The sequence below is a fragment of the Haemorhous mexicanus genome, chromosome 1 (assembly GCF_027477595.1).
Source record: "Haemorhous mexicanus isolate bHaeMex1 chromosome 1, bHaeMex1.pri, whole genome shotgun sequence".
In the NCBI taxonomy this organism is placed as follows: Eukaryota; Metazoa; Chordata; class Aves; order Passeriformes; family Fringillidae; genus Haemorhous; species Haemorhous mexicanus.
In genome coordinates, this window is record NC_082341.1 from 128840088 (window position 1) to 128854254 (window position 14167).

At 40.3% G+C, this 14167-nt stretch overlaps 1 protein-coding gene across 1 annotated transcript in view; it reads left to right on the forward strand.

Moving 5' to 3' along the window:
• Window positions 1–349: 349 nt before the first annotated feature.
• Window positions 350–14167, forward strand: part of ZC2HC1A (zinc finger C2HC-type containing 1A) — a 34905-nt gene continuing 21087 nt past the window's right edge. The window contains exons 1-4 of the mRNA XM_059862632.1: window positions 350–460; window positions 11941–12014; window positions 12736–12852; window positions 13055–13190. Of these exons, the coding sequence (XP_059718615.1) occupies window positions 445–460; window positions 11941–12014; window positions 12736–12852; window positions 13055–13190 (343 nt within the window). The 5' untranslated portion in view covers window positions 350–444. The remainder of the gene's footprint in view (window positions 461–11940; window positions 12015–12735; window positions 12853–13054; window positions 13191–14167) is intronic.

A 14167-nucleotide genomic window follows, 5' to 3' on the forward strand; every position in this document is an offset into this window, starting at 1 on the left:
ATTTCATGGAAGGAGATCCCTGATCACAGCATAGCCTCAACGTGTGGGCTACAGGACCCGTCAGATCGCACCTGAGTCAGAATACGCCTTTTTTTTTTGCAGGGAGATGCCCAGACCCGGTGTCCTGCTCCCTTGGGAACCCAGACAGGGCGCAGCCTAAGGGTGGGTGACATCTCCCGGCCCCGGCGAGGCGGCGCGGGGCTGGCGACCCCCGCACTGGGCGGGCAGCGGCCGGAGCGGGCGGGCCGGGGCCGGGGCCGGGGCCGGGGCCGGGGCCGGGGCCGGGGCCGGGGCCGGGGCCGGGGCCGGGGCCGGGGCCGCCCTCCCGCCCGCCCGCCCGGCCAATGGGAGCGGCGGTTGTTGGCGGGCCGGGCGGTGGCGGCGTTGCCACAGCAGCGGCGGTCGGAAACCGAGCCCAGCCCGAGCCGGCTGTCGGGGCGCGCCATGGAGGGGCTGGAAGGTGAGCGGCAGCGGCGGGGCCGGGGCAGCCGGCGGGCGCCCGGGGCCAGGCGGGTCCTTTGTGCTGCGGCTGGGGCGTGCTCGGGCGGTGGCGGCGGTGGGAGCGGGGCCCGGGCGCCGCCTCGCCCGTTCGGGTGCCCCGCGGCCGTCAGTGCTGGGGGCCGGCGGGGCTGAGGCGGGCGAGCCCCGCGGGAGAGGGCAGCGGACAAAGGCGGGAGGCAGCGGAGCCCGCGGGGCCGGGCGGCGGCAGGAGCGGGCTCCCCGCGCTTTGTCTCGGGCGCCGCTCCGCTCCCGCACCGGCCCCGCCGGCCCCTCCCTGCGGCGGCCGCGCTCCGAGCCCGCTGGCCGGGGCCCTGCGGGCTGGGTGCGGCGCAGCGTGCGGGCATCTCTGCCAGGAGCCCTTTTTTCTTTTTGCTAACAGATGGCTAAGGTGGGTGTTAAGATCCGCTTATCGTGCTAGAGAAATGCTCAGTGCATTTCCCTAGCATTTCAGTGAAGAAAACTAGGTACGAATTTGCTGACGAGGTATTTTCAACTTTATCCCGTGCCGGTTCAATTAATGGAAACGTTCTTGCTCTCTGAAATGATAACATCATTTTCATCGATGATGTTATTATCCATCATAACATGGATATCAGCTTGGAATTCCCGAAGTTGCAGTTTGCAATCTGAGCATTTTTGTAGGCCTGTCATTACTGCATTTTGCAAGCTGCTTTAAAAAATACCTGTTCCGAAAAAGTATACAACACAGTCATTAAGTCTTCCATGCTCTACTTTTCTAGAGGTTACTGAGTGCTTGAATAGGAGTAAGCACAAACTAGCGTTTGTTCTTTATCCCTTCTAGAACAGTTGGAGAACTGAAGTAATTTTCACAGACTACCTGTGTTCTGTCTTCAGTAGATTTTACAGTAATCAGACCCTATTCTTAAGCCTAGTGACTTCATCAAGACTCTAAATTTGGACATAACTTGGCGTTAAAATCCCAAGAGCTTTCTTTGATTCACTTAGCATTCTTTGCTGACTATCAGTGCCTTTGAAATTTGAAACATGGTGTCCAGTGTTTATCAAATAATGCCTTATCAGGCATTCCAGCTCTCAGGACAATGGTATGTTACCTCTCCAGAAGGGAAGAGCTTGCCTTAATTTTGAGTGAGCTGTGTATTTGACTGCATTTGAGACTGTACATCATCTGCAGCATATCTATCAATTGATTTGGCTGTGTGCTAGTTTACCAAGACCAGCTATGCTTGCTGTGTTATGTAAGCTCTAGCACTTTAATTACAGAGGATAGGAGAAAAGTATCTACAGATAACAGCAGAATGCTGAAAAAACTAGTGATTTTTTTCATGAAATTTGTCCAGTTCCTGACTTTGTTGGAAATGGTTTGTATCTTGTTTGTATTTCAGAAGGTACCAGGAGTGGAGGGAAGTGCTAAATCATAGGTGAAATCTCATGTTTTACTTAACCTTTTCTGGAAAGTTCTTTCAAAAGCTAGAGCTTGTCAAAGCATTTTTTCCATCACGTGAAATTATTCTTCTGAATGCTTGAGATTAATTTCAGAATATCACAGAACATAAGTTATGTCTAAAACTCCAGTTACCCAGATATCCTTGTGAACACTCATATCTCACGCCGAAGTTTGTGAAACTGAAGAACAATTTTCTGCACTTGTATGGGTCATTTTATGCCATGTTTTTATTTTACTAAAACCACCACAAAATAAAATACTTCTCTTTCTGTTTCAAAACATTTGAAGCAAGTCGGTTTGCTTTTATTTACAGTTTTTCAGTTTAGGCTGTCTCTATTCATGTGTATTATCTTAGGCTCAGATTAAGTTTTTGTAGAAAGGTTGCCCTAGAACAGAAGAAATGTAAGCAAAGCCAATAATAATAATAATAATAATAATAATAATAATAATAAATTATTTCATTGGATATTATACTGTTATTCAGTCATTTCTCCATTGGCAACTCAGAAGAGTGTTGCTGGTTGCCATCTTACATTAAATTAATATTTGGATGTGCAATTGCACAGTCATACCCATCTGACATAGAAGTATGGGCAGCTTCTGAAATCTGGCTCAGCCTGCTGCCTCATTATATTAGTGCTTAGTAATATCATTTCAGAGAGCTGGCTGGTGCAGTAGGTGCTTGGCAGCTGTGCGTGCGAGGGTCGTGGTTGTGGGGAAGGGCAGGAGTTTATCTGTTGACAGCAGTCTCTTGGTGTGTCTGTGATGGTGGCAGACCCCCTCAGGCTTAAGATGCTTGTCCTGACTTTCCAGCCTCAGAAGCTGGTGCTTTTGCTTTGCTGAGGATCAGCACTATAGATGAGAGATCTGTTTTACTTTGGTTTATATGAGCATGCTATTAATAAGAAAGAGCTCTACCCAGTTTATAATGATCTTTCCAAAAAGTGGAGAGATGAATGTGTAATGGTTGGCATGTGGAACTGCATTAATGACATTTAAAAAGCTAAATAATATTTTCAGTGTCACCATTGCATTTTCTCACTCTGCAAGTTTAAATGTTCTGTGAAATAGCAAAGTAGGTTTCTATGTCACTTTAAAGTTCCTTCTAAAATTTACTTTTGTTGCTCCTTTAAGGCTGTTGCTCTATTAAGTTATTTTTTATCAGTATTGTTATATTACTAGATTAAGTCAAATTTGTACCTTTAAAGGTTTGTAAAAGTAATGAGTGCATGCTTGTCATTAGAGGTGACAAATCTGTTATTAAGTCTAAAGTCGCTACCTCAACATTTGTTACTTTGCAGCTTGCATGCTGTTTGGCTGGTTTTCAATTTTTATTTAATTTACTGAAATGAAAATAGGGCCACAGACTGGCTCTGTCTGACAATGTAGTGATCTCTAAGGTGAGCTTAAAAGTCTGTTTGTGAGTAGTTCACCATGTGGTGAATCTCAGGACCGTTTTTAATGGATTAACTTGTTCTTGTTGCTTTCACTGCTGGATGTCAGGAAAAAAGCTGTTACACTGGTCTGTTTGTTGCTCTCTGTTTTGCTTGAGCGAGATGGAACCAAGCACTGAATTCCTGACTTCATTTAAGCCAGAGCAGTCCAATGGTGGTGTTTGATCGGCTTCTCTCTCGTCTGTTGTTTTTTCTGGGAGAATGCCGACAACAGCTGCTTGAGCCAACTAAATGCTGCTTCCCACACTTGTTCACAGCCCATCCCAGCCTAAGGAATAAGGGGCAGAGGGGCCACTGTGTCCGAGGGCAGAAGTCCAGCTCTCTGTGGTAGGTTATGGCAGCGCTTGCCCAGCCCCAGGCTGGAGCAGCCAGGGAAGGCTGGTTGTGGTTGGAAGGGGCTGGCTGGCTGCTGGCTCAGGAAATAGCCTGCAGTGTCAAACCCAGAGCTTTCCCTTGCTGATCTGTGTAGGGACTGCACTCTGAGCAGTCTGGGTGTGTCCTCGAGGTCTCCCTGGACAGCATCTTCTGCTGGGAGCTGGGGTCTGTGCTGTGACAGCAGTTGTCCCTGGACCCTTCCCTGGCATGGGGAATGTCTGAGATGCCCTGCCCCACCCCTAACAGTGCAAGACAGGGATCTTTGGGGTTTTATGTTAGTAAGGTGACTCTTGAGAGCAAGTGCTTGTTCTTGCTTTGTCAGAATTTCTGAATGCCCAATCTTATTTCTTTTCCTTAATAGTGTAAAAAATTATTTTTTTAGAGAACAAAAGTACTATTAATTTGAGTGTTCTTTTCCTTTTAGAGTTGATCTTTGTCTTGCCTCACTGGATCCATGCAGCAACTTCCTTACTTTGGTGTCCATTTCCTTTAGCTCCATTTGAGTTCAGACTTCAGCTTTTATTTTTTTTAAATAGGTGTATCTTTTGTCCAACAGAAAAAAGAATTTGTTTTATTGCACACTGTTCTTAAATCAGCATCTTTGAAACTATTAAAGATTGAAATGCAAAACTGATATTAATGTACATCATTTTTAATAAGTTTTTTTTTAATAAGTTTGTATCTGGTAGCCATTAAAACACAAAGATAAATGTGTCTGCACTGAACTGATGCTTCCCTGGGCATACTTGAATCTCTGTTAAAGTGATCTGAATTTGACATTTAGCACTCTATAACTGGTCAATTTATTTACTCTTTTGAAGCCATCATGTTTTTATTTTTTTAATTAATGGTTATTTTACTTAAGGAAAAATCCCAAAATCTAGTTTAGGCTGATAAGATATGGAGAAGTGCACTACCAGAATATAATTCACCTTTAAAGGAGAGGAAGTAGACAGGAATGTGTGTAGACAGGAATTTGAATGTTTCAGATTAGTTTCTTCAGTTTCTTAGAGGTAATTGATTTTATGCCCTTTTCTAAAGTTTTTTTTTAGATTTCTTGCATTTTTAACTTAAATTGCAGAAGCTAGATTGATCTAATTGACTTCAATTGATTGAATGTAGTGGAAAGATGAACATGTTTTACCTGCACGCAACATGGTGTGGTTGTCATCAAAAGCAAGTGCTGCATCTCAGTGAAACCTGGTTTCAGGAGTATGGTAAGCACTTGACTGGAGCAGCTGAGGAATGGGCTTACTTCCTAAAGAAACCCTGAGGGAGGGGCAAACTAGGAATCAATATATTGTAAATTAGGTTTATTATCAGGTTTTTTTTAACACATCATTTTTTGCCAATTAAGATTCTGATAAGCAAGCAGACTTAGGTAGGGATTGCTCTGTCCAATTACACTTGAAGAATGTGTAAGCCCAGATTTGCTTTGGGGATCACTGTGGCAAAACAGTCTTTGTTTAAGGCTGGTGTGAGAAGGCAAGTCTGCCTGACTGCCCTCACAGTCATCTCAGTGCCTGTAGCCTAATATGGGAGAGCAGTGTGTTTATGAAGCCAGAGCAGAACTGTGTAACATTTGCATGGGTTTTGCAGGTCACATGCTTTCTAGTGCTTCTAGTTGATCTTAAAGCTTGTTAATAGAAAGCCAGATGATGTATCTGGAATTCAGATCTGTCAAATAGTGCTGCTTGTTTGCCTTTGGTTGAGTTGCATTTCTGTAGGCTTTGCAGGGGAAGGTTTAATAGATTTTTCTGGATGACTGTCAAGACTGAGTGACTCTCTAGAATGCCTGCACATTAACACTCAGTATGGGAACAAATGGGAGCCATCGGAGGTCTGCTCTCTGTTGCAGGGCTAGGATCTGGTTGGGATCATGTGTAGGTGGTAGGACAGCTCACAGGGCTGCAGTGCTGTGGTGGATGAGTACAGGCTCTTCAGGAAGAACCAGCTGGACAGCAAGGAGAGAAGTTGCCCTTTATGTGGGAGAGCAGTGAGAATGCAATGGAGCTTTGCTGTAGAACCACCTGGGGGAGTATGAATCAGGGTTAGCAGGCAGACCAGTGTGGGAACAGCTGTTGTGGCTAAAAAGCCACTTGATCAGGAAAAATATGAGGTCTTCTTCATAATTGGAAGGATCAGTGTATTCACAGGCCTCCTCATGAGAGACTTTTACCTCTGAAGAGACTTTAAGCTGCTGAAGGGACAAATCAGTAAGGTGCAAGTAGCTAGGAGGCTTCTGGTATGCATTGGTAGCAAACTCCTGACCCAGGTGATCAAGGAGCTGGCAAGGGGAGGCAGTCCTGCAGTACTTCCTAGGTTCATGTGAGATGTAAAGGTCAGGGGCAGACTTTCCTCCAGTGACTGTAGGATGGTTGAATTCAGGATCCTGAGATGAGGGAGCTGGCTAAATAGATCTCAGCCCCAGAGTTCAGGATTGCAGTCTGTGACTTCAGGGATCTGCTTCCAAGAGTCCCATGAGAAATGGCCATAGGGAGCTGGTTATTTTTAAGGATGTGTAATGTGACTGACAGGTTTTCACATTAAAAGTTACGCTTCATATGAGGAAGGAAGCAAAGAAGGACAGACAGTTATAGTAAAAGGGAGTGCACCATGATGTGAGTTGTATGTGCTACTGTTACAATCATTCTTGACTGCATGGAACTCATTTTTGTCACCAAAAAACCTATACAGAATCCTCCTCCAGGCTGTCACTTTGAGGCAATGGGTCTCACCTTGATGTGTTATTTTCAGGAAATGCAAACAAAATTTGCCATCATCAGACTCACTCATGTTCAGTTCAATAACAGGGTTTTTGAAATATAATGCATTTTCATTGTCAGACTGAAAAGCTGGTACAAAAATGTGCAGAGGTACTATGAAAGTCTTTTCAGCTTGAAGGAATGGATGCTACAGTGCTAAGGTGTTATCTTTTGGAAACAGAAGTGACAGGTTTATACAGAATTGTCAATGCAGGAGTACAGTAGAATTCATGAGGCTTTCCTATAAAATTGGGAGTAGATAGATAAAAGTGGATTGATTTGCTATTTGTTAGACAATTGTCAAAGCTTAGCTGCTTAAAAATTTCAAAGTATATGAATGGGTGAATAGTAAAAGGCAGGGCTTACTATGATTTCCTCTTCCTTTGTCACTTTCCTGCAAACTGCAGAATAGCACATGTGAGAAGGGATGTGCTTGGCGAGGTAAAGCATGCACAATATCATTTACCAAGCAGACTTGACTGAAGTATGGCAAGTACTGCCTGTTGTTAAGAATTACAGTTCGTGTATTTGCCTTACTTGTGTTTTCATTTCAAAATTCCTTTTGGCAAAATAATGCAAATTTGCAAAACTTCAATTGTTATTGGAATACTTTTTTCCTACTTTGGTACATTTATACTTTCATTATGTTATTTAATTCTCTTCAAAACTGCTTTTAAAAAATAAATGCTCTAAATTTAAAAAATTAATGCTCTAATTTAAAGGAATGTTCAAGGGTCTGTGCAACCTGGTCTACTTGAAGGTGTTCCTTCCCACAGGAGGGAGGTTGGAACTAGATGATCTTCAAGGTCCCCTTCAAACCCAAACCATTCCATGATTCTGTGAAGTGTTCCCCACCTGTGTCACTGCACTGGTATAATTTTTAGGTGGCTCTTGCTTGTAGTATTTGCTGTTGGTTAGGCTGTTGCTAGTTAGTGTGTTGATTAAAAAATATATAACCCAGTCTTTACTGATTATTGGACATAAGTTAGAGACTGGGCAGTCCTCAGAGAACCAAATGCTGTGGCCTGATGATACAGATTCTAACTAATGTGGAGAATGAACAGCATTTTTTTTATTGCACCGTAAATATGTGGAACTCTTAAGTGACAAATACCTTGCTTTTGGAGATGAGAATAGAGTTATGCTGAAAGCAATAAATACAGTTTTGTATAAGAATTTGGCAAGTGCTCTTCAAGTGATGACTTTCAACACTTGCAGATTATTTGCTGGCTTCAAATAGGTACCTAGTCCCAAGGCAGGGAATTGTACCAGGCTTTTTGTATGTTTGAGTTTAGAGAGGCTTGATAATTCTAATTATCACAGGTTTCTGGCCTAAATAATTTGGTACTGTCACTTCTGTCCATAAATAAAAGGTTTTGAAGGGCAGTCAGATTTCCCAACCTGATGAGATACTTTTACAGGTGCAGTCTTGTTTCTGCACTTTGTATCTAAGTGCTCTATATACTTGGGTATATAGAGCTCTCCAAAAGAAAAAAGTGTAACAAAACTTCAGTTATTCAGCAATACTGGAGGCTTCTGCTCCCTCTAGGTGTGAAGTCTATTTACACAACTGCTTTATCTGTAAACATGACAGCAAGAACAAGTGACTGTGACAGCTCTGGCTGTGACTGTGTCAGATCAAACGTGTATGTATTGATGGGTCCCTGCATTGTACTGGGAAAGATAAATAGAACTGGCAGCTTGCCCTTTCTGCCGTAAGTCGATTGTGCTATTTGAATATGAGAGAAGAGAAAGAATGAAGTTGTTCTCTTGAAAGCTAGGTTTCAAGGAAGTCTAAGCTTATCTATAATACTGAAAGCACCATGATACATCTGGAAACTGTCTAGCTGTACTGTCAGACTTAGTGGTCCACCCAGACTTTACAGCTAAACTCTTAACTTCAAGATCAGAAAGTAAAGGGAACTAGACTGTAACCATACTCAGAAGGGATGTGTGCAGTAACTTGTGTAGGTACAAACCCAGTGATTTGGAAATAGAGCTGGAGGAGGAGGAGCCCTGACAGGAACAGTTTACAAACAGGATAAGATTATTGTAGTCCTGCTAATAAGCTTCCAGTCTGGTTAAGTCAGATACAGCATCACAGTAGGTTGTACACTGTGTTTTTGTCTGAGACCTGATCTCAGGAAGGCAGTAGAATAGGATGTAAAGCTCAGCATCTGAGCTTATCTCAGTATTCTGTGGTATTCACATAGCAATTTTGATCATATTTATCTTTTCTCTCGATGTGTTTTGATTAGACAAACAGTAATAATTATTTCAGTCCTTCTCAAAGTTACCTATATTCATTCATGTTTTATACAATAATCTAAACTGCTGGTGATTAGCAGTATTAAAGTTGGTAAAAAGGAAAATAAGTGTAGCTGCTGTACAACCAAAATAATTTTAAAAAGTCCTGCACTGTTGCTAAACTTACCAGCTGAAGAAAATTACCATGACACTATCTCACTACCAATTTCTATTCTCAGACCAATTTCTCAAGCATATCCTCCTTCTGTTTCCTGATTTGAGTGTTCCTTCTTTTTTTTTTCCATTAACCTCCTCCCTGCAGTGCATCCCAGATTAAAAACCATTTCAGTTAACATTTTTTCAGGAAAAAATTTGCAGTAGATATCACATAATTAATATCTTTTAAAAAATAAACAAAACAAAGCCAAAATTAATTCAATTGCAACTTTCACAATTTTATTCCCATGCCTTTCTTTTAAGTTATCAGGTTGCATGTGGATAACATTGCTAACCCTTCTGTAAGGGAAGATTTGTGGACTCCTAGAAAGAAATGTTAAGGTTTTGTGGTTTTGGTTTGTTTGGTTTTGGGGTTTTTTTACTTTAAAAGTGAGGAAAATCACGGAGGAATTAAGAAGCTAAAGGGGTGAGTGTGCCCCTTCATAAAGGACACTTGGCTTCCCATTTTCAACAAAACTTCAGGAACTTTCATTTTTAAAAAATCACTTCCTTATGTGCTTTGGGTCAGTGATTTGTGTTACACAGGAAGTGTTGGCAGTAGGAGTAGCTCTAGGCAGATGTGATTACCTGCCAGCACCAGGGGAGGGTGGGAATGCTGTAAGGAAATCCAGGTCTGTAACTGCAGCTGCACTAAGTGGTAATTGGCATTCCTTGTGCTTTTGTATATCGTATGTAAATACTGCTCATTCAGGTCAGCAGCTCTCAAATCTGCCTCTTTTCATGGGGAATTTAAACACCAGCTCAAATTCTAGAACACAGAAGAAAACTGTGGAACATGTAGCTTCTTTTACTATGGCAGATATTTGAAAGAATTCTCATCCAAATTCTTAATCACATGCTATATACCTTGTGTCAAGACTACTAATTCTGATATATTTCAGCTAATTTATTGAAGACACAAGCAGTGTCCCTTCATATTTTTGGGAAATGGCTCTCTCACTTGTTTCTGCAAAGCTGAGGGTTGTATCAAAATGATGTCATAAAAAGAAGTTGAACTCTTTAAGCAAAAGTGACTTTGCAGCGACATAGGTTATCATTATTAAGAGTGCTGGGGACTCTGAAGAATGAAGTAATGAAATAAACAAACAAATCTGTGCATATTTTGTATTTTTGAGTGGACTAATTGAGGAAAGGTTAAAATCATTGCTGCTTACCCTTCAGATCAGTGGTGAGGGCAGGTTCCCAGCCATCTAAGCTTTGTACCAGTGTTCATGAGCTCAGGCTTGTGGATTTAAGAAAACAGACCTATGGAAAAAATTTCAGATGTGATTTTTTTAAAAAGGAGTTTGAAAAAATACAGTTAAAAACCAAGTTCCTAGTAAATCTTTATCACATTCAAGTACAATTCAAGTGCAAGAATAGGAAAAAAAAAAGATTCATCTGCGTGTTTTGCATTTTTCCTACTTCTTGTACTTGTGTGCGTCTAAATGCACAGATATTTAGATGGCACAAAAGGAAACTTGATTATGGCTTCCATTTGTGAAACTTGGTTACTGTCAGTGCAGTCCTGCTGTGCTGTGGTAAGGAGAGGTGTATTTATATCTACAGGGAAAAGGTATATAAATTAATTAAAGATATGAACTAAATGTTTTAAACTGCACTTTTCATGTGATTTATGATTCTTAAAATGCATTGTACTCTGTAGTATGTTCATACAACTACTACATTGCATACAGGTAGTTACTGGGGGTGAATTTGCTTTAAGTAATTGAAAAAATCAGAAATAGACAATAATTGCTTACTGGTAATACAGATTTCACTCAGTTTTAATCTTTGTATTTGGGCAAAAAAGGTTTTCAGTGGGAACTATGGCTGCCTGAATCTGTTTATTTGCTGTGAAGTATTTAATTAAATGATTCATTTTTTAGGACTGGTCATACACTTAGTTAGCAAGTGTGTATTTTTAGTTGGAAAACAGTTTTCCACTAGGAAGCTGGGAACAAAAGCTGATCAATCACTGAACATTGCTATGTTGATAACTTTGTTAGATTAAGATGCTGCTTCACCTAAAATACAAGTCAATTTGAAGCAGTTTTATTTTAATGTAATGTAAATAGAGGCAATTGTATTGTCTGCAATAGTCAGATTGTGTACAGAGAAAGCTACTAGTGCATCTCAAACATAATCCAAATTTATTGCTTGTTTCTTGATGTATATGTGATATAAAAATATCCCTGTAGTCCTCTGGTATACCGCTAGATATAACAGATGACTTTTATTGGGAAAACCTGCAGTTTTTCATCTCTGCCATGACTCTGTTGCATAATGCATGCTATATAAATATATTTGCTTGCATAGGCCTTGATACTTTGACTTGTTGGTCTTTTGTCTGGTTCTGTGGAACTGCTGTATGTCAAATATGCTATTTACATTTTTGTAACCAATGCTTGAATAGCAACATCAGAAATACTTCTGTAAACCATCAGTAATAATCTGAATAAAATATATAGTAAAAATAGCATCAAGACTTTTTTCTTTACTAGAGAAAGTGGAATAGTTTATCTTAAAAGAGCAAAATAAATAATGGAATGTGTCCTTTCTATATTTGACACTAAATTTGATCTTTTGCAAAGACATAGAAATACCCACTAAACAGCTTTATTCTTGGTATGTATTTGAGCTGTCATTGGGACTCACAAGGGATTTTTTATTTCCATATTGAAATTCATCCTTTTAAGGGAGTGGAGTTATGTATTATAAATAACCAGAATTGCTGGTGACATGTTGCTGGGCCTGAGAGCTTCCAAAAGTACCTAAGGACTTTGGTATGTTTTTTTGCCTTTCTCATCTGCATAGCCTCTGCACAAGTCAAAGGATGTATACTTATATAGTAACAAATGTTATTATGGCTAAGTGTATATGAGGTTAGCATTTTTTGAAATAATGTTTTGTCATTAATCAAATGTTCTTAAAAAAGTATGTTGTTTTTTTTAAGGTGAGGTTGCAGTGCAAACTGGAGATCTGTTGCCATGTAAGATTTGTGGAAGAACTTTCTTTCCAGCAGCACTGGTAAGTGGTGTGAGCCATCTTGGCTTTTAGATTTGATAAGTTGATATGAAAGTTAAGCAGGGCTTACTATAGCTAAATAAAATAGATCTAGGTGCTTTGTTTTGGTAGGGGTTTTGTGTGTTTTCCCGTCCCAAGTAATTACTGATTCCAGTTGTCTCAGGTTTGAAGCTCCTTAGAAGGGGTTTAATTTTATTTTAAAATCCCATAATTTTCTGAAATACATGCCTCTAAAAATGTCTTTCCTAGTGTTACAGAATCAATCCTTGTATTTTGCAGTTTTAAGTCGCAGCTTGTAAATGAAGTGTTTTGTTTGCAATTTCCAAAACTCTCTTCTCCATTATTAATAGAAATAGGTCAGTCCTTAAATGTGAATATGAATTTCAGACACCTGTGATTTGTTTTGCCACTCAAATGGCGAGCAAAAGCTGCCTACCTATCATCAGGTTTTTTTGCATGCATGGTGCAAATATAGTTGCCTTCAACTTTTCTTCATTATCACACGTGGTTTTGTGACTCTATATATATCCATGAATTCCTGTAGTTCTATTTCAAAGGTAGTAGCTGGCATAAATGTTTGAGTGAAAACAGTCTGAGCTTATTCATCAAGAGTTGAGGTTTTTTTTGCTTTTTTTTTTAATCAAGAAAGAGGGAAATAATGTGTTAATAAGTTCTGTTTTCAAAACTAAGTTCTGTATTGTCCTTTTATTTTGCTTCTGATTAGAAAAAGCATGGACCCATTTGCCAAAAAACTTCTGCCAAGAAAAGGAAGACATTCGATTCCAGCCGACAGAGAGCAGAAGGAACTGACATTCCCACAGTAAAACCTCTTAAGCCTCGGGTATGTTGTAATTTACTCTGAATATGAGCATTTTAGGCATACTATATATACATTTTAATAAGACTTATTTCTGCTGGCAGTTCATGTTAATTAGATAACTAAGATTTGGAAGAAATCTTAACTATGATGTTGTGTACTAAAATAAGGCACATGCTTAGCTTCAAGTAAAAACTTCACAAAGCTTTCTTTTTTTGCCTCTTAGCCAGAACCACCCAAAAAACCTTCTAACTGGAGACGAAAGCATGAGGAATTTATAGCAACTATACGAGCAGCCAAAGGACTTAATCTTAAAGACGGTGGAAAACTCCCTCCACCACCTCCACCATCATATGACCCTGGTATGTAAACAGTCAAGTTCCTTAGAGATTTTTCTTTAAGCTAATGTGAAGAAGCTTGAATTGAAAAGAAATTTGTTGGAATGCAACATTCACAAGTTCTTGAAGATGCCTTACTGTGCAATTCCTATGCAGATGCTGGATTGTGGCTTTGGGTCTGGCTGGCTCACATCCTGTGTAGATTTCAAAGCCCATGACTTAGTTTTTAATGTGTGAAAAGATAGCTGGGGCCAATTTGCAGCTTGCTACTGTTTTGTAAATTGTAGGCTGGACAAATTGTTTAATACCTTGTTTGTGCTCACAACAATAGCAGATTGCCTTTTTGATTAGCTGACACCCACAATATATTTACATTGTGGGGATGCACTTTTGTGTTCTTCAAATGTAATCTCTCCCATTTCTTGCTAAATTTGTTGGCATTCAGGAACACATAATCACGAGAAATGATTATATGCAGGTGCTTTTATTGAAGAGCTCTGGGTGTCAGGGGTAAAGACCCAAATCTGACTCCGACATAGGTTCGGGATGGATATGCTTTTATATTCTGTAGTTATATAACTTTCATGTTAATTACTAAACTTACATTGTTCTATAGTATACATAGATTTCAGCCAAGCATGGCCACCCTAGACTAGGAACATACAGTTTCTCATTGTTCTTCTTATGATTATACAATAATGATTTTAATCACTAAACAATCATTTCAGCTAGCAATTATACTACTTACGCAGGTAGAACACAAGGCTTAACATTTCAGAGTTTATCTTAGCATTTTCCAGGGCGCCACTATCAAATTCACATTTGGTTTAATGTATGCAGTGTATGCCTTAATGCCTCCTGTGGTTTTGGTATGTGAGATGTGTGAAGTTCGTCCTTGGTGAAGGACAGTCCTTGGGTATCTTTGAACTGAGACTGGGTAAAGTGTCCAAGCAGTTTGATGTGAATGAGAAGGAAATACACCTTTCATTTAACTTCTGGGG